The sequence below is a fragment of the Hyperoodon ampullatus genome, assembly GCF_949752795.1.
Source record: "Hyperoodon ampullatus genome assembly, chromosome: 1".
Classification (NCBI taxonomy): Eukaryota; Metazoa; Chordata; class Mammalia; order Artiodactyla; family Ziphiidae; genus Hyperoodon; species Hyperoodon ampullatus.
In genome coordinates, this window is record NC_136914.1 from 201094581 (window position 1) to 201115956 (window position 21376).

The 21376-nt window shown below is 46.5% G+C and overlaps 1 protein-coding gene across 1 annotated transcript in view; it reads right to left on the reverse strand.

The window, feature by feature from the left end:
- The window catches only part of SEC31B (SEC31 homolog B, COPII coat complex component), a gene marked incomplete at its 3' end in the record, with an annotated part of 28545 nt that extends 8324 nt beyond the window's left edge, over positions 1 to 20221 (reverse strand). Inside the window, 21 exon segments of the mRNA XM_079712780.1 lie at positions 396 to 515; positions 519 to 541; positions 899 to 1025; positions 1296 to 1400; positions 1404 to 1474; positions 1996 to 2095; positions 3967 to 4065; positions 4320 to 4394; positions 6338 to 6568; positions 9491 to 9525; positions 9528 to 9579; positions 9585 to 9623; positions 10172 to 10333; positions 10453 to 10552; positions 11409 to 11551; positions 11910 to 12049; position 12052; positions 12993 to 13088; positions 13291 to 13486; positions 19647 to 19770; positions 20125 to 20221. Coding sequence (XP_079568906.1) covers positions 396 to 515; positions 519 to 541; positions 899 to 1025; positions 1296 to 1400; positions 1404 to 1474; positions 1996 to 2095; positions 3967 to 4065; positions 4320 to 4394; positions 6338 to 6568; positions 9491 to 9525; positions 9528 to 9579; positions 9585 to 9623; positions 10172 to 10333; positions 10453 to 10552; positions 11409 to 11551; positions 11910 to 12049; position 12052; positions 12993 to 13088; positions 13291 to 13486; positions 19647 to 19770; positions 20125 to 20203 — 2118 coding nt within the window. The 5' untranslated portion in view covers positions 20204 to 20221.
- Between the last annotated feature and the right edge of the window lie 1155 nt (positions 20222 to 21376).

The window sequence follows — 21376 nt, forward strand, 5'->3', positions numbered from 1 at the left end:
CATGAGTCTGTGACCCCCACCTTCTCTGGGTACCCACAGAGTAAGTATCTGGTACAATTTAGATACAGGACTTTTCACAGAAGCTAATAAAAGGCCCAAGCTCACAATTACTCAAATATAGAGTAAACTTATACACCCAAACCTGAAGTGGGAAAAAATTACGAAGGTTAATATCTAAGCAGCTGCTGCTCAGTCTCCCTTGACTGAGAAAGAAGGAAGATGATAGTTTATCCATGGAAAAGGTCCCAGACTTTAGGGGCCCTAATCTCTTCCCTAATACCCTGATTCCAGCCTGGTTACTCAGAAGACTCACCTCTGATGTCCCTGCAATCTCCACTGCTAGCCCCTCCTAAAGGCCTGGTGTGGGGGACCAGGGCCCTGCAGAGAAGGGGTACCTGTACAGCCATGGGGGATGAAGCCAGGGGGCATTTTGCCCAGCACTCCGCCAGCCGCTCCACACTTCCTGAGCACACGTAACAGAGTCTGGCTTCAGAGGTTAGTGTCCTGCCACCCTCCTACTCCATGCGAGTCCCCAGCATGTCTGTAGAGAGACAGAAACTTCTTAAATGGCACAGCTTCCCTGTGCTCCTCCTCCTCCTGTTTGAAAACAGGTGGGGGACCATAAGCTATGGGACAAGGAGCCTCAGTGGCTTTAAGACAACAGTGAGGCTAATCCTGCTCTGCAGTGAAGGGCAAAACTCTTGCACTGAGATGTGATAAGAAAAAGTAAAAGAGGACCATAAATGCCCTCTGCTAAATGTAGAGGGATGCACTCTAGTCCCTGACAACATGGCTTGACCTCCCAGAGTTCAGGCCGCTCCTCTGTCTCCTCCCTCAGTGTATCCACTGACCCATGCTAGAGTCACACCACTCCATCCTGGAGCTGAGGGCCACCTACCACAGAGCTCGGGGAATTTCTCTGGCCCTGAGTATGTCAGTAGCAAGGCCAGAGCCTCTCTCCAGTTCTTCAGGCTACAGGCACATACCATATCTTTCCAATTCTTCTGTATAACACAGGCTAGCAGCTGTAATGGGCAGAGAGGGAAGGAAGCCATCAGCCGTCCATCCAGTGTAGGCAGCAGGAGTCACACACACAGATGTGCTGAGAAAAGCCCCTCATAAGCAGCCTTCCTGTTAGACCACTGACTAGGGGCCAGTGGTAAGGTAGGGGTGGTTAAGAGTAGGGAGAGAGAGAGATAGGCAGATGGTCTAAGCACCAGTCCCAAGGTATGGACATCCACTTGACAAGGCCCAAGTAATCCCCTCTCCTCCTCTCCTGCATGGTGGGCAGTTACCGGGGCAATTCTGGTTTTCTTCTTGGCCAAGTAGTGCTCCTGTGTTTGCTTCAGCAGATCTGTGCCCCCAGCCTGGGCCAGGATGATGGCATCAGCAAAGCACTCTTACTTCAGACACAGCTCCCCAGCGGGGCCCAGTTCTCCAAGCAGGAGAGCCTGGCTCAGGAGTCCGTCTGTGTCTGTAGGTAGAGGCATGCCCTCTGCATCAGCCTGCCCTCAGACCCTAGCTTCCTGTCCCCAGCAGGGCCCACAGCCCACCTCCTATACTCTGCATCCCTCAGTCTCCCTTGCCCCAAACTCCCAAAATTCATTCCCTCACAACAAAGTGTAGTGGGGTGTACTGGGGTGCCCAGGTCCAATGGTAACTCTCTAAGGACAGGACCCAAGACAAGGCAGGGACTCAGGTGGCAGCATCATAGGTGTGATGTGTGCCTGCTCAACAAGAAGAGAGTCACAGTTCTTTAAGCAAAAAGACAGAAGGATAGAAAAAAATACCTTGGTAGAAGGCCTTCCATACAAAGGACCCATCCATGAAAATCTTCAGCCAGAGAGAGCTCTAACTGGTACAGAACCACCCAGCATTTGTGATCACAGGGGGAAGCAGGAGGCCGGGGACAAGAAGGGAATGTCCTCAAGTCCCGAGAACGCTAAGCCCACCCACTCCCACACAGAGGGTTCCTCTCCCTCAGGGTCAGGGTACCTTCTGTGATGGGGATCTCCCACGGAGTCATGTCCTGAGGGACCAGCTCATCAAAGAAGGTTGAGCAGGCAGAGACTTCCTTGGTGGTATGTTTGGAGGTCTGTACAAAGAAGGACAGAGGTGGCTTCTTGGGAAATGAGCCTAGGAACAGAGAGCTGGCTTAGTAGCTCTCTCTGGGAGTGCTATTAAGAGTTGGCCCTTCGATAGAAATAAAAGCAAAAATAAACAAGTGGCACCTAATTAAACTTGCAAGCTTTTGCACAGCAAAGGAAAACATAAACAAAACAAAACGACAATGCATGGAATGGGAGAAAATATTTGCAAACGATGCGACCGGAAAGGGCTTAATTTCCAAAATAGACAAAAAGCTCATACAACTCAACAACAAAAAAACAACCCAAATGAAAAATGGGCAGAAGACCTAAATAGACATTTCTCCAAAGACGACATACAAATAGCCAACACGCACATGAAAAGATGCTCAACACTGCTAATTATTAGAGAAATGCACATCAGAACTACAATGAGATACCACCTCACACCGGTCAGAATGGCCATCATTAAAAAGTCTACAGGGACCTCCCTGGTGGCACAGTTGTTAAGAATCCGCCTGCCAATGCAGGGGACACAGGTTCGAGCCCTGGTCCAGGAAGACCCCACATGCTGAGGAGCAACTAATCCTGTGTGCCACAACTACTGAGCCTGCGCTCTAGAGCCTACAAGCCACAACTACTGAGTCCATGTGCCACAACTACTGAAGCCTGCGCACCTAGAGCTCGTGCTCCACAACAAGAGAAGCCACCACAATGAGAAGTCCGTGCACCGCAACGAAGAGTAGCCCCCGCTCACTGCAACTAGAGAAAGCCCACGCACCGCAACAAAGACCCAACGCAGCCACAAATAAATAAATAAAATAAATAAATTTATTTTTTTAAAAAGTCTACAAATAACAAATGCTGGAGAGGGTGTGGAGAAAAGGGAACCCTCCTACACTGTTGGTAGGAATGTAAGCTGGTGCAGTCACTGTGGAAAACAGAATGGAGGTTCCTCAAAAAACTAAAAATAGAGTTGCCATATGATCCAGCAATCCCACTCCTGGGCATATATCCAGACAAAACTATAATTCAAAAGATACATGCACCCCTATGTTCACAGCAGCACTACTCACAATAGCCAAGACGTGGAAACAACCTAAATGTCCACCCACAGATGAATGGATAAAGAAGATGTGGTACATATATACAGTGGAATACTACTCAGCCACAAAAAAATGAAATAATGCCATTTGCAACAACATGGATGGACCTAGAAATGATCATACTAAGTGAAGTCAGTCAGAAAGAGAAAGACAAATACCATATGATATCCCTTATATGTGGAATCTAAAATATGACACAAATGAACTTATCTATCAATACAAAACAGACTCACAGACATAGAGAACAGACTTGTGGTTGCCAAGGAGGAGGGGGTGGGGGAGGGATGGAGTGGGAGTTTGGGATTAGCTGATGCAAACTAGTATAAATAGAATGGATAAACAACAAGGTCCTACTGTATAGCACAGGGAACTATATTCAATATCCTGCAATAAACCATACTGGGAAAGAATATAAAAAAGAATGTATGTATATCTGAATCACTTTGCTATACAGCAGAAATTAACACAACATTGTAAATCAACTACATTTCAATTTAAAAAAAAAGAGTTGGCCCTTAATGGGTAAAGGTAAAAGAATAACCAGGTATGGTTTGGGAAGCGCTCTACTTCATGGTTAAAACACAACTCTGCTCCTAGCCTAAAAGCTTAGGTCTCTGTGTCTCACTCTGGTTTTAAATGAGTGAGGAGTTTGAAGACTTCCATAGAAGCTGAGCACTTACTGAGAGCAAAGCTTAGGGCTAGGAAGGGGAAGATACCCTAAAGGCAGATCTTCTATGCTACCCTAGGTTAGGCTGGCTGGGCTCCTACCGCACCTGGATGCAGAAGGCCTGTTGTCTGTTACTGTTGAGGTCAACTCCCTTGGGCTGAGGGCTCTCACCCAGCCCCAAATCACTCTTCAACCACGTGGCCACCTGCAGGGAGAGACATATGAGTACCACTCTTCCCAGCACGAGGTCAAATAAGCATTATGCTTTCTTCCCACCTCCATACCCCACCAACTGGACTCGCTAAGATCCTTGAGGTATCTTCCTGGGAAAGAAAGAGACTACCTTCAGGAGGTAAAATGCTCGTGTATGTATCAATGGAAGAGGTATTCTGAGATGGTTTCCACTGGCAGGATTCTCTTTTCTGCATCAAGCACGTTTCTGATGTGAACGCAGCTTACCTTCTTCTGAAGTTCTTCTTTATTGTATCCTAATAGTTTTAGGAATTTCATTCTGGAGTCCTTCTCTAAGGTCACCTAAGGAACCACAGAACATAGAAGTCTCCATTAAATGAATGTGAAAGCCACTCTCCTGCACCAGCTGGACATCTGTGCCAGTGCATCCTCAAATGCAGTTCTCTGTACTACCAGAAGTGCCCACTGAGGCCAACACCATCTCTCCCTATGTCTCCCCAGACTTGATTCCTGTTGGGGTGTGGGCAGATGTGTTAACAAACCCTTCCCCCTTCTGCAATGAGAACTGGACCTTCAGTTGACTTCCTAGATCTATTGCCCTGGTAGCCTGATAAGAGTAAAATGTCAGCTATGTTTCTAGGCAACACAGCTTGTGACTGGTAAATTGCATCTGGACCGGAACTATGTAAACTATAAATAATTGATGTGGACACCATGCTATGGGCTTCCCTGATAGCAAGGACTCCTGTACTAAACAGATCCCTTGCAGGGACCCTAGAAGCTATGCTTTTGGAGTTTGTATGAGAGATATTGGCTCTTGTGGGCCTGGGGCTTCCAAGCCAGGGCAGCTAGCACACCAGCCTGATGTATATCTCATCTTCTTGCACCTGGGGAGCTGAAGGAGAGAACTCTAAGCTGCCTCATGGACTGTAACAAGGACTCCCACAGAAGAGAACCACCTGATGCTCCCTGATGCTGCCCTGCTGACAAGCTGTGGCTCCTGTCCCCTATTCTTCTGAGGAGACTGATGCCAAGTGAGCCTTCAGTAGTCTTATGAGTCTAAACGGCTAGGTGAGAAGACTCCTAAGTGAAGTTGCATGGATATAGTAAATGAAGTCAGCTTACCCACTCAGTGTTCCAGGTACTAAGGGCCAAGGCTTCCTGAAGCCCTACCCTAATGGGTTAGCTGGCCTGGGCCCTTCATTTATCCTACACTGAACCATGAATTCTTACTATGATCTTTCTCATAATTTCTCAGGGCCCCCTTCTTCTTCTATCTTCTTCTGCTGGAAATGTTCATCCATACTCAGCTTCAGGACCATCATCATGGACAGCTCTTGTATAGCTTTTAAATCAGACTCCCCTCTGTCCTATGGGCACCAATGCTTCCTTTGTTCAGCAGAGTAAAGGCTGAACTCCCGATTATTCCCTCTACTCTTTCCCACCCCACCATTCCTGGAGCTACTACCTGTATCCTGCTTATAACAATAGCATTATTTCTTACTATTTTCTTCCCACATCTTCTTCTAGCTTCATTCTATGGTTGATGATCTTCCTCAGATCCTTTTCTCCTTCTCAGATTCCTGGTGTCGACCTTCATAAAGTTCTAGTATATCTGAAGCACAGACTCCAAGTTCTTCTCAGACCCCCCAGGACAGGCCCTGTCCTTCTTTTTGCATTCTACTCTATAATCCCAAAGATATGACTAATCCTCTCACTGCCTGTCCAGTTATTTCTTTCTTTCTTCAGCTCTCTCCTCTCACATGCTCACTTCCTTTGACACATAAAGCACTCATCATGGTGTCATAAGCAACCTGAAATTAAACTGATGCTGCAACTGAAGCCATGCCTCCAGAGTAGAGTGGGACTTGAGCCCTGAGTCCCACCACAATGACTTGCCTTGGGTTACCTGAAACAACTCAAAGCCTTCCAGCTGATCTTCTTCCCTTCCTTTCCCTTTCTTTCTTCTCCATTCCCATCACCTTAACTGCCCTGTGGCATGGCACTGTGAAAGCCTTCACCTTGGCTCTGGTAAAGTATCCAGGACATCAGCAACAGTAGAAAAAAGGCAAATGCTACTTGTACTCTTCAGTTTCCCTAGCCATAAATGGTCTCTGAGCCTTGGGTAAAGGGTGAAGATTTTGTGCCCAGGGTGGGTCCATGTAGGAAAAATCCCAGTGGGGTTAGGCCCTCTGTAATCTGGGCCACGTGGTGGTTGTTGACAGAGGCTGGGGTGCCTGGCTTTGGAGAAACACTTCTGAGCATCCAGCCTTCAGGCTTCCTACCTTCAGGAACTGCCAGAGCATCTTTTTGCTTTGCAGTGATGCTTGCTGGATCTTGTTCTGACAGTAATTCAGGAGATTTCCTGATCCCAGGCCCTTCTGCAGCTCAGCTGACTGCATGAGGAATTCAGGTTCTGTGGTGACCTGACTGATGAAGACTAGGCGGAGGCAAGACTGTGGCACCTGATGGGCAGGGGTGCTGGGGAGGCCAAAGGTAACCAGCTTCCCCCCAAACTGGTGAGGAAAAACAAGAAGGGTTAAGGCAAAAATTAACACCAAGTCAGGATCACAGGGAAGGCTATCTATTGGTCGACCCTAGGATAGGAAAGCAATAATAAGAGAACTCCTGGGGGTAGAATAGGATCAGGAATTCAGTAGTGAATGTACCCCCACCCCAAAACCACCCCTGCACTTTCAGCACCATCAACTTAAAACTTCAGTACATGATACTCATCTTTTCCTCACCTGTCCTGGTACCATCTTTCTCCCAGTCACCTGGACTTAACTCCTTGGCATTATCACAGTCTTTTTACCCACAATAGCTGAGCAACGACAAAGTCTTCCCTCTTCTTGTTCAATGTCTCACATGCCCAGTGCTAGCACTGGTCTTTTCCTCCTCCATTCCAAGCCTTAGACTACAACCCTATCCCTGCTGCCATTCAGGAGCCTGTACTAGTTTCACAAGGCCCCGGAGAGAGCTTATGCTCCTCTGCCTAGAGTGCACAAAATCTTTCAAAATCAGGGCCAGACCTACCTCTCCAGCGCCTCTCTCTCTGTTCATTCATGTGATCACTCCGCATCTCCGAAGTGCCCAGTTCATTCCTGCTTCTGTGCCTTCAACCACAACAACCCCACCTGAGCATCCTTCTCTCCAAATGAGGTACTTTATATAAAGCACCTGGCACAAAAGCAGAGCCCAGGAAAGTTCCTTTACTCCAGCAGTTCTTCACCTTGGCTGCACATTAAAACCACCTGGGGAGCTATCCGAAGTCACCAGGCTGTACCCCAGACAAAAAAATCAGAAGTTCTGGGGGTGGTACTGGGCGTCAGTATTTCTTTTAAGTTCTTCAGGTTATTCCAACTACAGCCATGCTTGACAACTACTGCTCTAGTCCCCAACCATTCACTACTACCCCCTCCTTTATGAATGTTCCCAGCCAGAATGCTCCACTCTTACAGCACAAAATCTACATTACAGATTGTGCTAAACAGAACCATCTTAACTTTTGATTTGTATAATACTTGATAGTTTTACAAAGTGCTTACATATATTCTTATTTGAGTTTCATGTCAATTCACAAATAGAAGCTCAGCAGGTACTACTATCCCTGTTTTACAGATAAGAACACTGAAGTCCTGAGTTAAGTGACTTGCCCAAGGTTACCCAGCTGGTAAGAGACACAGCTATGATAAGAATTCAGGCCCCTTGACCTCAGAGTTCTTCACCTCTGATGGGGTTAAAGATGGGCATCATGGAGGGGGGTGGTATTTAAGCAAGCGACCTTGAAAGGTTGCAGTAGGATTCAATGTTCAGGAGAGAAGCTGAAGGGTAAGGTACAGGTGGAGGCAGCAGAGTTGAGTTATTCATAGAACAGAAAGTAGACATATGTAACTGGAGCAGAGTGAACACATGAGAATAAGGTGGGAATAAAAACTGGAGCAGGACTTGGCCATTTCGGGGGAAGTGGAAGTTGGACAAGGTCGCCTGCTTTAGTGCCTTTTTTTTTTTTTTTTTTTTTAGTTCAGCAGAGAATTCTCCAGGGCAGGTAACTTTGCGCTGGATCGAGATGAGCTGGTGCAGGCCCAAACACTCACGTAAGATGTGGTGGTCTGTCTCAGCCTCAACAGGTGGGTGCGTCTCAACTGGAGAGACGAGGGGAAGTGTGTGTTTTGCCAGATCTACTGGCACCTACATCCTAGGGGCATCCTGGTCCTGGAGCCCCAGCCTTGGTCATCCTACGGCAAGAGAAAGACTCTCATGGAAACAATCTACAAGAACTACCATCGAATTCAGCTGAAGCCAGAGCAGTTCACTTCCTATCTGACATCCCCAGAGGTGGGCTCCTCCAGCTAGGAGCTTGTGGCCACACCCCACAACACCTTCAAAGACTTCCAGTGTCCTGTGTAACTGTTCCACAAGGCCCATCCCCCCAGCCACTAAGTGGCCTCCTGAACAGACAGTGTGAAGAAGCTGCCTGCTGCTACAAAGGACCTGGGGGAAGAGGAAAGTATCCCAAGGTCTTTTCTTTCTGGCTCCAAAGATAGTTTCCTCTCTTGGATCTGCAGAGAAAGCCTTTCCTGTGTTGCTGCCCCAGCCTCTTCCCTACACCTCTGGCGCCTAAGCAGCAAGCCCGGCTGTGCTGGAGTCACCATCATCTTCCTCTCCCCCACTCCACTGGGCTGGATGGCATGGACGGTTTGCTGACCTCTGTTCTCCTGGGGCATGGGAGGTGGTGGGTATCAAGTTCTCTAGCCTCTTCCTCCTGTTGTCCCAAGGAGAGATTCCCATTTCTCCTCAGCTCTTGTCCTAGCTGTGTCTCAGTGGACCACGGATAGATGGACTGAGGGTTAAGAGGGGAACGTTGCTGGGGAGGCCTGCAGGTACTGTGAACATCCTTCCCTCTGCTGTCCTCCACTGAGAGAGGGGGGATTGGGTTTGGAATGTGAGAACGGCACAATAAACTTGATGTTTAGGGCAGTGCTCCCACTCCCCCAAAAAACTGGAGGTAAGTGGTGCTCTGTGTACATTTGGCCTTGAGTCTATAAGGCAATGGCAGGGGAGTCAAAGGTTTTGAGCAGAGGAGGGAGAGGATGAAATCTACATTTTTTTTTCTTTCCTGCTTTGTATTCAACCTGTTCTTTTTGTATTCTAACCATGCCTGGACTCACTACCAGTCCAGGTATGTAGATGTGGAGAAAAATCAGATGGAATCTCAGGCAGTTCTCCATAAATGAGAGCTCTAAAGCAATCAATTCCTTTTAGACAGGACTGGCACAGCAAGCAGGGTGAAGGAGTAGAGAGGGAAGCTACAGCAACTCTGCTTGAGCAGTAAAGTGGGACCTGACCTGAGACACAGGCAGTGAGAATAAACCTCTTACAGAACACAGTTCCATGCTGGGCACACAGTAGGCTTCACACACACACACTACACTTACAGCAAATGAAACACCTGCTGGCCTTCTCATCCATTTGGGGGATTTTTCAGGGGAGGTATCAATGATGCTTGGGCCACTTGCTCTGGCACCTCAATGGTGGGAGACGCTGGACTTTGCTAAAGGAAGAAGAGATCTGAGGGCAAAAGGACACCTGCATCACCAGTGTGGAGTGGTGGTTTAGCCAGGAACTCTACCTACAAACTCCATTTTGGGAGGGATCCTTGAGACACCCAATTTGGCCCACAAAGGCAGGACTCTCATATTCCAGGGGACTGGTAGTGAGGATGGGACTCCCATGCAATAAGGCTCTTGGAAAGCCTACTGCATCCAATGTCTACAGTGGAGTGTGGCACAAAATGGATCTATAGGAGGCAGGGAGGAAAGACAGTTCATACTTCCAAAATAGTGAAGGGTCCTAGCATGGAGGTCCAATTTCCCCAAAATACCACCAGGAACATCCAAGAGCAAGAGTCAAGGTAAAGGCCTCCTTTGTATTGGGCAGGAACTGACATCCTTCCGGGAAGATGGGCACTGGAGCAAAGGTTCAGCCTTCCCAAACCCAGGGCTCTGGTCTCCCAAGTCTCCAATAGTCCCCACTTCTTTCCAGGCTTATGTCCTTCCCTCTCCCGCCAAACAGGGACAGTCCCTTCCCTCCAGCATTCTCCACCAAGCCCTTCAAACCTTGTCAGCCTGTCTCATCTGCTGGACTTGCCAGCTCCTACCCATCACAGAGTATAAACTGATCCAGCCGTCGAAGGAGGCAGCAGAGAACACTGGAGGGTCCCGAGGGCACCACTGCACATCGAAGCACCAGCTGCTCAGTGTGGGTAGCTTATACACCACCTAATATGAGGGAACACAACCATTAAGGAAACCTTGACTTAGGTAAGGAAACCCAGAACACACAGGTGCAGCCGGGACTCCCCTACCATCCCAGCATGCCCACAGAAGGGCCAGCCTACCTCGCTGCTCCCCAGGTTCCAGCACAAGATCTGGTTGCCCTTGGCACTACTGAGCAGTAGCTCAGCATCAGCCTGACTCCATGACACTGACAGGTTCCCCCTAAAAAGGAAAGGAAAGAGGAACTAACATTTGCTGAATGCCTACTGTGAGTAGGGCGCCTTATGTATCTTGGATAAATCTCATCCCCCCAAAATGAGCAGTCTGACTTCATTTTACAAATGAGGAAAATGAGGCTTTGGAGGAAATTAAGGAACTTTCAGCAGTCAAGCAGCCAGAACCCAAGTCAAATCCCAGAGCCTGTGCACGATGCACTATACCACTCTGCCTCCTACAGGTCACTGAAGGATGGCCTGCTTCTCTTCCCTGATTGTAGGGTAGGAATTATGAATCAACATGAATCAGGCAAGCACCCATCCCTATGGGTGCTTTTAGCCCAAGAGGGCAGTGAGGACCTAATGCTCAAAAGTCCCCAAGGGGCATGGCCCTTGAGTTAGAAACAACAGACTATGGGGCTGCTTTCTCTGCTGTAGGCCCAAGAGCTACAGCTTCAGAGGCAGGCCTGTTCACAGAAAAGACAGGAGCCAAGGTTCTCTTATTAAGAACTCTTGAAGAAGGCAACCTAATCACCTAAAGAAATGAGTACCATCCTCAGATCAGAGCTTGGGGATTCTCCCAGGGGGACTAAACATTGGCTCCAGTATTTCTCATGACCCTATCCCCACTCCCATCTCTGGAAGTTAGATGGAAACTCAGGCTCTTTTCCATAACCTCTGGGTCTAAAGGAACTCCTCTTGATTGGAGCTGGAACTAGAACTGGGTAACTACGTGTTCACTGGGATAGCTTTGAAGCCAGGGAGAATGTCTGGTAGCCAAAGTGAGGCATGCATTGCCTTCTACCCAGGTCATTTATGCCCCCACCCTCCAACAAGGATGTGGATGGGGTTTGAGATGCTACCTGCTGTGACTCTCCAGCACCTTCAGGGGTGAGGAGGCAAAGCGCAAGTCCCACAGATGAATTACTGGAAGACGATCATCTTCTGAACATAGCACCAACTGGGTGGCTATGTCTGGGTGCCAGGCCAGGCCTGAGCAGTGCATCTGTGAACAGAACAGACCCCAATGGGCAATGTAACCTGACTCTTCTGGTTATGAACCTTTTTTGCCCAGCTGAAATGGGACCTCTCTGAGGGCAGGTTTTTTGTCTCTCCTATGTGACTGGGAACACCACAGCCATCGGGGAATAAGTGATGACCATAAGCAAGGAGCACCAGAAGCCTCCAGATCAGATCAGTTTAGCTTCCCTAAGCTTTCACTCTCAATGGAAATCTGCTATGAGGCTGAATCCACAGGTGTAACAGCCGAAAGCAGAACCCTGGCCTGGGGGAGAGCAGCTCCAAAACTAGGCCTGAGAGAGACAGCAGAGCCCGAGCCTATATTCTGCCTGGATTCAACTCACCCTGTTGCTGTGATCACTGACTTTGATGATAGGTTCATTCTTCCTGAGATCCCACACGACTGCCTTGCCGCTGGGGTGAGCAGAAGACAGAACGTGTTGAACTTGACGGTTCCAAGAGAGTGCCTTGATGTCTTCAGGGGCTGCTGAGGCAGGATGGGGGGGGGCAGGTTGAGGACAACCTGTCACCCCTGGACCAAGAGACAGCTGCTCTTCCACTGCTCCCAACCACCCACAGAAAGGCCAAGAGTAGACATGGGGCTATCCAAACCAAGCCAGTCTCGGGAAGCTGGGAGGGTAGTTTTCCAGAGAGGATGCTTTAGGAAACTGGTGTAGAAGCTCAGACGGACAGATGCACTTGGGTTTTACTCCCATCCCAAAGTGCTCCTGAGAGGATAGAGTCAAGATTTTAAAACAGCCCTCTTGTCTCTGACAAGAGAGGGAGGGGGAGGAAAAAGGTGAGGGAGGGAGGGAGGGAAATATAGACACCCAAGACCCCCAGAGAGAATGAGGCAGAGAGAAAAGCCATTGATACTTTTAGGGCACAAAGTGCTATCATATTCATACTGAACTTACCTCACGATACTGTAAGCATAAGAAACAAAAGCGAGGAAGAAAAAGATGGGCCCAGTTACAGACTGACAAGATAGGTACACTCAGAGACAGACACACACGAGTCCCCCAACCGCATGGGGGAACCAGATACAAAGACAATGCTGATCCTCCCACAAAAAGGACAAGGGTGTATCTGGGTGTCCTACTCTTGCCCCTGGTCAGCTAAGCTCAGGGCCCAAGCTTGCCTAAGCTCACGCCTTCTCTCAATGTCTTTTATTCCCCTCACCCTTCTTCATTTGCCTTCCAGAAACCCCTAGGTCAGTTAATGACCACAAGCCACCCCCAACCCCTCCCCACCCGACTCCAACTCTCTATTATCTGGCTGGTAGGCAGCACATTAGTCTGTGGAGCTTTAGTGCCCTCCAGTGGTGAAGATGGAAATCTCCTGGGCGCTGGATGCCTCCAGAATTCAACGCTCCCCGGTAAAATCAGGTGCACACTCTTAAGCAGCAGCACCAGAAGGCTCCTCACCTGTGACTTGGATCCTGGGGTCATTGGCACACTCAGGTTATTCAAATACCAAATGAAGATTTCTGAATCACTGGCCCCTGAGGCCAGGAGGTTGCCCTGTATGAAGGAACAGGCATTTGGAGACCCACCTTCCCAGGAAGAGTTGAGAGCAGAAAAGGGGGAAGGAGACCCACACGCGGGGCTTCCAAAGCCACCCCCACAACAACCTGGGAAGGGCTCAGAGTTAGAGACCACAAGTCACAAGCAAACGCTTCCCTTCAGATCTGTCAGCCATGTCTGATTAACTGAAATGTAGTACCTGGAAAGGATTAAAGTCAAGGGCTCTGACAGTCCCCGTGTGCTTCTGTATCTGGGTAATCACAGGCTCCTTTCCCGAAGACAGGATGTGGGTCACATTGTATAGAGTAAGCATGCCATCATCCCTGCCGCCTGCAATAACCCCAGAGCCTTCCAGAAGCCTGTTGCCAAAGCTCCCCCAGATCAGCTTGTGAAACCTACAAAGAGGAGGAAATGGCATCAGCACCAACTCAGGTCCATGTCAATAAGTAGAGAATGGGCATCTTTGTCAGCCTCTGACATTATGCAGGCATCCCCACCCTTAGTCAGGGCCTGCCTGTCTCCTTCATTTCCCAGTCACAGAACAGAGGTCTCCTCTGCCTGGTCCTCCTTCCCTTTGGCTGAAAAAATGTTCCATCTATGTTACACTAGAAGCCAGGAGGCCACTGCCATGGGGCTGGGGGAGGGGTGCTTTTTTTTGTTTTTGTTAATATTATTGGGTTTAATATAAACCCAGTGATTAACACTTCAAATAAATTACTTTTTAATCCTCCCAACTCAAATAACAACTAACACTTATTTTGATAACTTCCTATGTACTAGGCACTGTTTTAAGTGCTTCACATGTATTAGCTGATCAACAACTCCATGAGGTATTAACTCCATTTTCAATTGAGGAAACGAGGCACAGAGAAGTTGCGAAACTTCTGTATATACAGTTAGTAATTTTACTCCCATTTGACACCTAGGAAGTGACAGAGTCAAGGTTCAAAGTTAGGCCCATCTTATGCCAAAGCCTGAGCTCTTAACCATCATAAAATACTGTCTTCTATTTAGAGCAAGATCCAAACTCTTCTACACCTGAATAGAAGCAGGTTCCTTAGGCCAACAGTTGCTGTCCCCTCTTCCCTCTTAAACTGGAAGTGAGAAAAGATCTAAGGACTTTCCCATCCCATGCCTCTCCCATGTGTCTAGTCCACTGGAACAACCATGTGGATTCAGTGGGCCAGCCCTAGAGACACAGAGGCACAAAGAATAAATGCACCATTTGGGAAATACTTTTCTGGCTTTCTGAGCATCTTTCACACAAGAAAGAGATGGACCCTGGGCTCCCTGCACACAAGTATGGGTCCCCTGCAAAGCCCCTAGGGAAGGCATGTGAAATCCCCAAAGCCTCACAGGTGGTCTGTCCTCCATTTCACTTGGCTATCCTACTAGACAAGGATATTTCCGCAGCCTTCCGAGAAGCCAGATTTCACATTGAATGATGTCATAAGATCTCTAACTGAAATCAAATGTTCCCACACCCTGGGAACAATCAGCAAAGAAATTGAATGGGGCGACCAGGCAGGAACCTGTTTGGCCAGTCATTATTGCAGAGCCAACCTGTCAAAAGTGAAGAGCTGAGCACTAGTTCAGACCAGGTCAGCATCTGAACAAAAACAGCAGAGCTGAACAAACAGTGGGTCTAAAGCTACTGTCAGAAAGGCTATATTTTCTAAGGTTGCGCTGACCTTAACAGGACAGAAGAATGTGTTCCATGCTGGCTCCAGAGGCTGCCATGTCATCCAGGGGCTAGAGCTCAGCATGGGCAGAGGGCAAGTCAACAGGGTGGGCAGAGGGCAAGTCAATAGGTTAGCCAGAGAAGCCTCTAATAGGTCACACAGGAAGCAGAGGTAGGTATGGCCATGGAAATTCACATGGGAATGCAGTGACCTACAACATGACATATAAAATCAGGGTAAAAGGTACCTGAGACCACATGGGAGTCATCAAAGGGTCGGAGAAGAGGGCCCAGTTACTTTAGAGTGGCTGAAATGCAGAATACGGGGTGTGACAAAATGATTTTTCTTTGTGTAAGCATGCAGAAAGTACATTCCTACTGTTAACACTTCACTAGTAAGGGTGAAACTGGAGCCCGAATAGCTGTGATAGACAACACCTGGGACGAGTCAGGCAAGGAAGGAGACTTGATCAATCATCTCTGCCCTGCAAGTGGACAGCCGTGTGTGTGTGTGTGTGTGTGTGTGTGTGTGTGTGTGTGTGTGTGTGTGTGTGTGTGTGTGTGTGTGTGTGTGTGTGTACAAAGAGAGAGCACACAAGCATGTGAGCAAATGTGACAAAACATTAACAACTGATGAGTCTAAATGAAGGTATATGATTGTTCATTGTACTATTGTGCAACTTTTCTGTGTTTGAATATTTTAAAAATAAAAAGTTATGAAACAAAAAAGATGGCCTTTGGCCTGCAAATAGGAACTAAGAGATTTAAGTAGAAAGTATAGGGAGACGAGTTTGTATAGGAAGGTGGGAACTTTGAAAACATGAGAATACAGGTGGAATTCTCTGCTAAAGAGCTTCTCAGGATAATGATGGCAATGATGGAGACCATATGGCATCACAGAATGAGGGGTGGCACCTAAAGAAAATACAGTTTCCTTGATTCCCACCCAGACCTTGTGAAGCAGAATTTCCAGACAGGCCCTCTACATTTCTAGTAAGAGCCCCCCAGCTGATTCTAATAAGCTGCCGAGGTTAAGAACCTCTGTACTAGATACATCTGACTGCACACCAGCATAGAACAATGGGAAGAAGTTGAATGCATAAAGATAGAACCAGCCCCAACAATCAACTCATGGCTATGCTCCTGGCAAAAAGAGAAAGACAAGGCTGGAGAGAATAAACTGAGACCTGTGAGATCAGAACGTCACACCAGCTAAGCTCATCTGAGGCCAAGCTTCAGCTACCTTATGATTAGGAGTATGTGCTGTATAAATTCTTGCTCCCATGATTTCTGTACTTCGTTTTGGATTTTGATTTTATTTGCTTAGTGAAGTTCCTTAAGAAAAATCCCAACCTCATGTTAGTGGATTAAAGTGAAAATGAGTTTGTCCACATCTTGGCCAAAATAACTGAGGAAATCCAAGTTTCCTTAAAAGTCAGACAGATGAGGGCAGTGCTCCAAGCTGGAGAATAAAGACACTGGGGTGGAGCGATGGCTGTCTGAGAGGAGAATTACTTTTTTGAATGCCTAGTATGCACCAGGCTACTATGTGCCAACTATGTTACTCAAATTTACAGTAGAGAAAACAGGGTCAGAGAAGTTAAATAATGTGTCTGATAGGACAGTAGATGGCAAAGCTGGGACTTGAACCCAAGTCTGTCCAACAACAAAGCCCATGCTCTCTCTCCTCTGTGATCTTGATGTCTCTAGAGAGAAGGCAAGTCTTAGAAACAAGAAAACCAGGAGTAGTACCAAAACGATCTTTTACTGCTTAGTGTTGTCCCTTACAAAGGCACCTAAAGAGGGGTCACAGTGCTCCCCAAGTAGCTAGAACTGAGATAAAGGTATTGTAAGATAGATCACCTACTTTCTCCATGTTCCTAGAGGATGGGTCAGACATAGGTTACAGAGGCCACTCAGAGATCTAGAACCTCAGTGTAGACAGAGGTAGAGTGCAGCAAATCACCCACTGAGCCCTGAACTCATTCAGCCACAGCAGCTATGTCCTCAACTCAAAAGTCAATACATAAACAATGTATTATTCTCCCAGATAGCTTTCTTCTTGAGTGAGATTCATCTAACAAACCAAACATCTCTTGCTTCAGTGCACATGCTAATCCATATTGATTCTGATTGCATCCAGTGGCATTAATCCACACACTCTCTTCACTCTATTTATAGCTTAAAGCTGTCCCTTATCTTCACCCATACCAGTGTTTCAGAACATTTCTCTTTCAGTCAGGTATTTCTAAATAGATAATATTTCTCTGATACACCATGGGTTGAGGATAAGGGGATCTTCAGGATTCAAATGTGGTTGAGGCATGGGTCTGGTAAAAAGGGCAGGCAATGGAAGGGGGAAGACTTTGAAGAGTATGTATAGTTAATAATAAAGAGATACAGAGAGGCATTTGTTAAAAAAAAGAAGGAAAAAAGGAAGGAGACTAAGCTAGAAAAAGGGAAGGAGAGATTTAAGATAAGACTTAAATTTGGAGTTCAGTAGATTCTTAGAAGTCATCTTATACAACCTCTTCTTTACATATAAGCGAGGAAACCTAAGATCACTGATGGAATTCAGTTTGCCCAAAGTCACATAGTTTTAGCCAAGGTAGCAACCCAAAACAACTGTGTTTTCCATTAAACCAAACAGAAGATGACACAGAAAAGAGGAAAGCATAAAGCAAAGGATGGGTTGCCCTTTGTCTACCCTGATCATCTTGGTCAATTGTCTGTGGTGCTGACTTTTGAGTAAGTGACCTAACCCAGGCTGGAATGGAAAGAAGTGGGTGTCTTAAACCCTGGAGGGTCTAAGATGATTTCTTCAGTAAGGGCCCAACCGAACTGTGTCAAAGGTAATCCCTTAGGTCTTTGAGAATGAGAATCAATCTTTAGACACAATTATAGAGGTGGAAAAAGGAAGTTAACTGTACCATTTGTTCTGATTATAGTCCCCAAATTCCTGCAGGGTAGAGCAGGGTGTGAGGTGATGCTTCATGATTCCTGAATACAGTATCAACATTTCAAAAAGGGTCCCTTCAACCTAGTTGGCTGCCAAACAAACAGATTGTTACCCTTGGAAAGCTCTTAAGGCACTAAGACTAACTGAAGGCTAACTATAACAAACTGAACTGGTGGACATGAATGCTCCATTTGGTAATCCAGAAGGTTCTAATATCATTCATTTATTCCACAGATTTTTTTTTTTTTTTTTTTTTTGCGGTACGCGGGCCTCTCACTGTTGTGGCCTCTCCCGTTGCGGAGCACAGGCTCCGGACGCGCAGGCTCAGCGGCCATGGCTCACGGGCCCAGCCGCTCCGCAGCATGTGGGATCTTCCCGGACCGGGGCACAAACCCATGTCCCCTGCATCGGCAGGCAGACTCTCAACCACTGCGCCACCAGGGAAGCCCCTCCACAGATATTTTTTAACCACCTAATGACAGGCACTGTTCTAGATGCTAAAGATATAGCAGTGAATAAAACAGACAAAAATCTCTGCCTACATGGATCTCAGGATTCAGTTTCAAGGTTTCTTAAGCAATTACATTGCTTCTTTCTTAGGAACTCCTAGCCCTAAGGAGCCACTACTGTGCTGAAGCTGCTGCTTGGCTGGTCAAAGAAAAGAGTCCTTGCGCTCACTGCCCCTTTTCTTATCTTCAGGAGTATAAACATTATTAAGTTAGCTCACCCCTTTCAGCAGCCCTTTCCGAAATGCTTGCTTAGAGGCTAAGAATATCTCATCATTACTGGTAAACCTGCCAAGGCCTGCTCTTCAAAAGGTAAAGGTACTGGAAATACAAAGAAATGTTAAAAACTGCAAAATAAGGGATACTGTAACAAAGTGATATAGGAGCTCAAGAAAAGGAGAACACAAACTAACTTTCATTATTAGGTTAAACCATGAAAAGAAAGAAGAGGGTACTTCTGTCTAAATAACTTAATCTAATCACTCAGATGGACCAAAAAATGCACAAGAAGATGGAGAGTTGCATTCTAGACCAGCAATCTCTAAAGTGGGATGGGCAAGATAATCCTCTGGGCTGTAAGAAAAAGATTTATATTTTTAATACTAAAAAGTAGTACAGTAATACATGTATATTATTTATACTGAATATATACTTGAGTACAGTGAATATTCACATTTTTCCTGATTGTACAAAAATTTAGAAATCATTGATTCAGACTGTAAGCCTCATCTTTACACAACCTGTAAAAGAACAGTTGAATAATAGAAAGAAGGTAGGTTTTGGAGTAAGACAGGCCTAGACTTAAATCCTAGCTTCTCAGAGTTTTGGTTCTCTCCTATGTAAAATGGGAATAATGGTATTTATTGGTTAGGCTCATTTTGAGGAATGAATAAGATATTATACAGAGCCCCTAGCATAGTGCCTGGCATGTATACATGTGCTTGGTGAATGCTAGTACCCAGCCCTGTAAGCCTGCCAGAGCCATGAAATCCATGAGTGCCCTATCGGTGCCTGACAGCAATGAGGAGAGGATCATTCTTTCGCCTCCCACTGGCAGACAAGGAAATACTGTGTAAGGCTGTTATCGTCACAAGAACCAAGGGAGAAAGGAGCCAATTCCTCTGCATTCAGAGACAGATCAGGTACTTGTGGCTCCAGGCTTCTGTGAGGCGTCTCTATCACATGATTCTGCATGACGCTGCTGCTGCTGACCACAAAGGTTGGAGTGGGTGTTTTCAAAATCCTCTTGCAAAATAAACCCAGAGTTAACTTCTCTCCTACTTAAAGATCATTCTCCCCTCACTTGTCTCCTCATGAGCCCTGAGAAGCACATACTACTCCTGGGATTCCCCATCAGGGTCTACAGCAGGATCTGCCCTGCATACCCATCAAAAGTTCAGACATAGTACCTGCTGGAGGGAGAAAGGACTCCCTTGCGTTTCAAGTCCAGAGAGGGGTCCCTGAAATCAACCTCAAAGATTTCCAATGTGCCATCTGTACTAAAGGAGGCATCTAGCTGCTGGGCAGATGTTCCTAGGCACAAGAAAAGTCAGGAAGAGGCAGCAATGAGCAACAATATATGCATGGATTTGGGGTATAAATGGTTAAGCAGTAGAGAAGAGGAGGAACAGGAGAGGACTGCAATACCCTTTTTCAAATGGTAGCTCCAAAGAAAGCAAGAAAGCATGAGGTGCTTAGCCTTAAGCCAGAGTCCAAGGTTACCCCCAGGTACCAGGAACTCCTAATATCCCTTTGCATATGCTGTTAGCCAACCCCAGATTTCCATGACTCTAAAACTTTCTCTGAAGCACAATAAAGAACCCTGGATACTAGGTTTCCCTTCAATCTATGTACTCCAGTGGATCCTTATCCACAGTATCACCATACCTGTGGCCAGATACACAGGGTAGTGGCTAGCTGGGCTCCACACTTGGACAGCTGGCCGCTCAAGTTCCTTCAGCTTCATGTTCTGTCCTGTAGGTGGCAGAAAAGTGACATGGCCCTCAGCCTACTGAAAATAGAAACCAGCAAGTTTAAGGGCCAGATCAAGGGGAACACCTGTGGACATGAGAGCTTGTTTCTCTCTCACCACCAAAGAATGGGGCATTTTGGGGCAACACAGGGTAACAAATACATGACCGTCTGCAGATCTGTAATGACAGTTCATTTTCCCAGTTACTGAAATCTAATGCTTTAAACCGTAAAAGATATTCAAATACACTGGTTGCCACAGGCCCAAGGGTGATGATAACCATCAAACCAAATAATCTCTCAGTGACCCTATCCAATCCCTTGGTTTTAAACATCATCCATATGTCGATGACTCCCAAATTTATATGGGCAACACAAATCTCTCCTCTGAGCTACAAGTTCTTATATACAACTGCTAATCAAATATTTCTACTTGGATATAGTAAAGATACCTAAAAGTTAATCTGTCTAAAATGGAATTCTCTATTCCACCATCTCACCCACCCATCTGTTCTTCCTTCAGTTTTCTTCATTTCAGCAAATCGTACCACCACCCAGCCAACTGCTTAACCCCCAAACCTGAAAATCACCATAGATCCCTCCTTCCCCCTTATTCCCTTCTAATCCATCATTAAGTCTTCCAAATTTTGCCTCCAAAATATATCTTAATCTATTTTTCTCCATCTTCACCACTGCTCTATTTGAAGATACTATCATCTATCACCTAGATTACTGGTCTTCTCCCTGCTACTCATCCCTGTCACCCAATTCATTCTCTGCATAGCAGCAGGAGTAAACTTTTAAAATAAAAAATTGGATTTTGGCATTCCACACTTAAAATTTTTCAGTGGCTTCTATCACACTCAGAATAAAATGCGAACCCCTTTGATCCCTGCTCAAAGGCTCTAGCCTACCACTTCAACTTCATCTCTTCCTACTCTCCCCCTTACTTATTGTGCTACAGCTGCATTAGCCTTTTTTCATTTCCTGGCTTTTCCCCACTTTAGAGCTTTGTAAATTCTGTTTGCAGAATTTGACAGCTTTTTGTTTCATTCTCTGCATGACTGGTTCCTTATCACATCTTTCAGGGCTCAGCTTCTCACCTCCTCAATGAGGTGATCCACCCAATCGAAAACAGACTCCTTTTTTTCTTCTTAGCAATCTATAA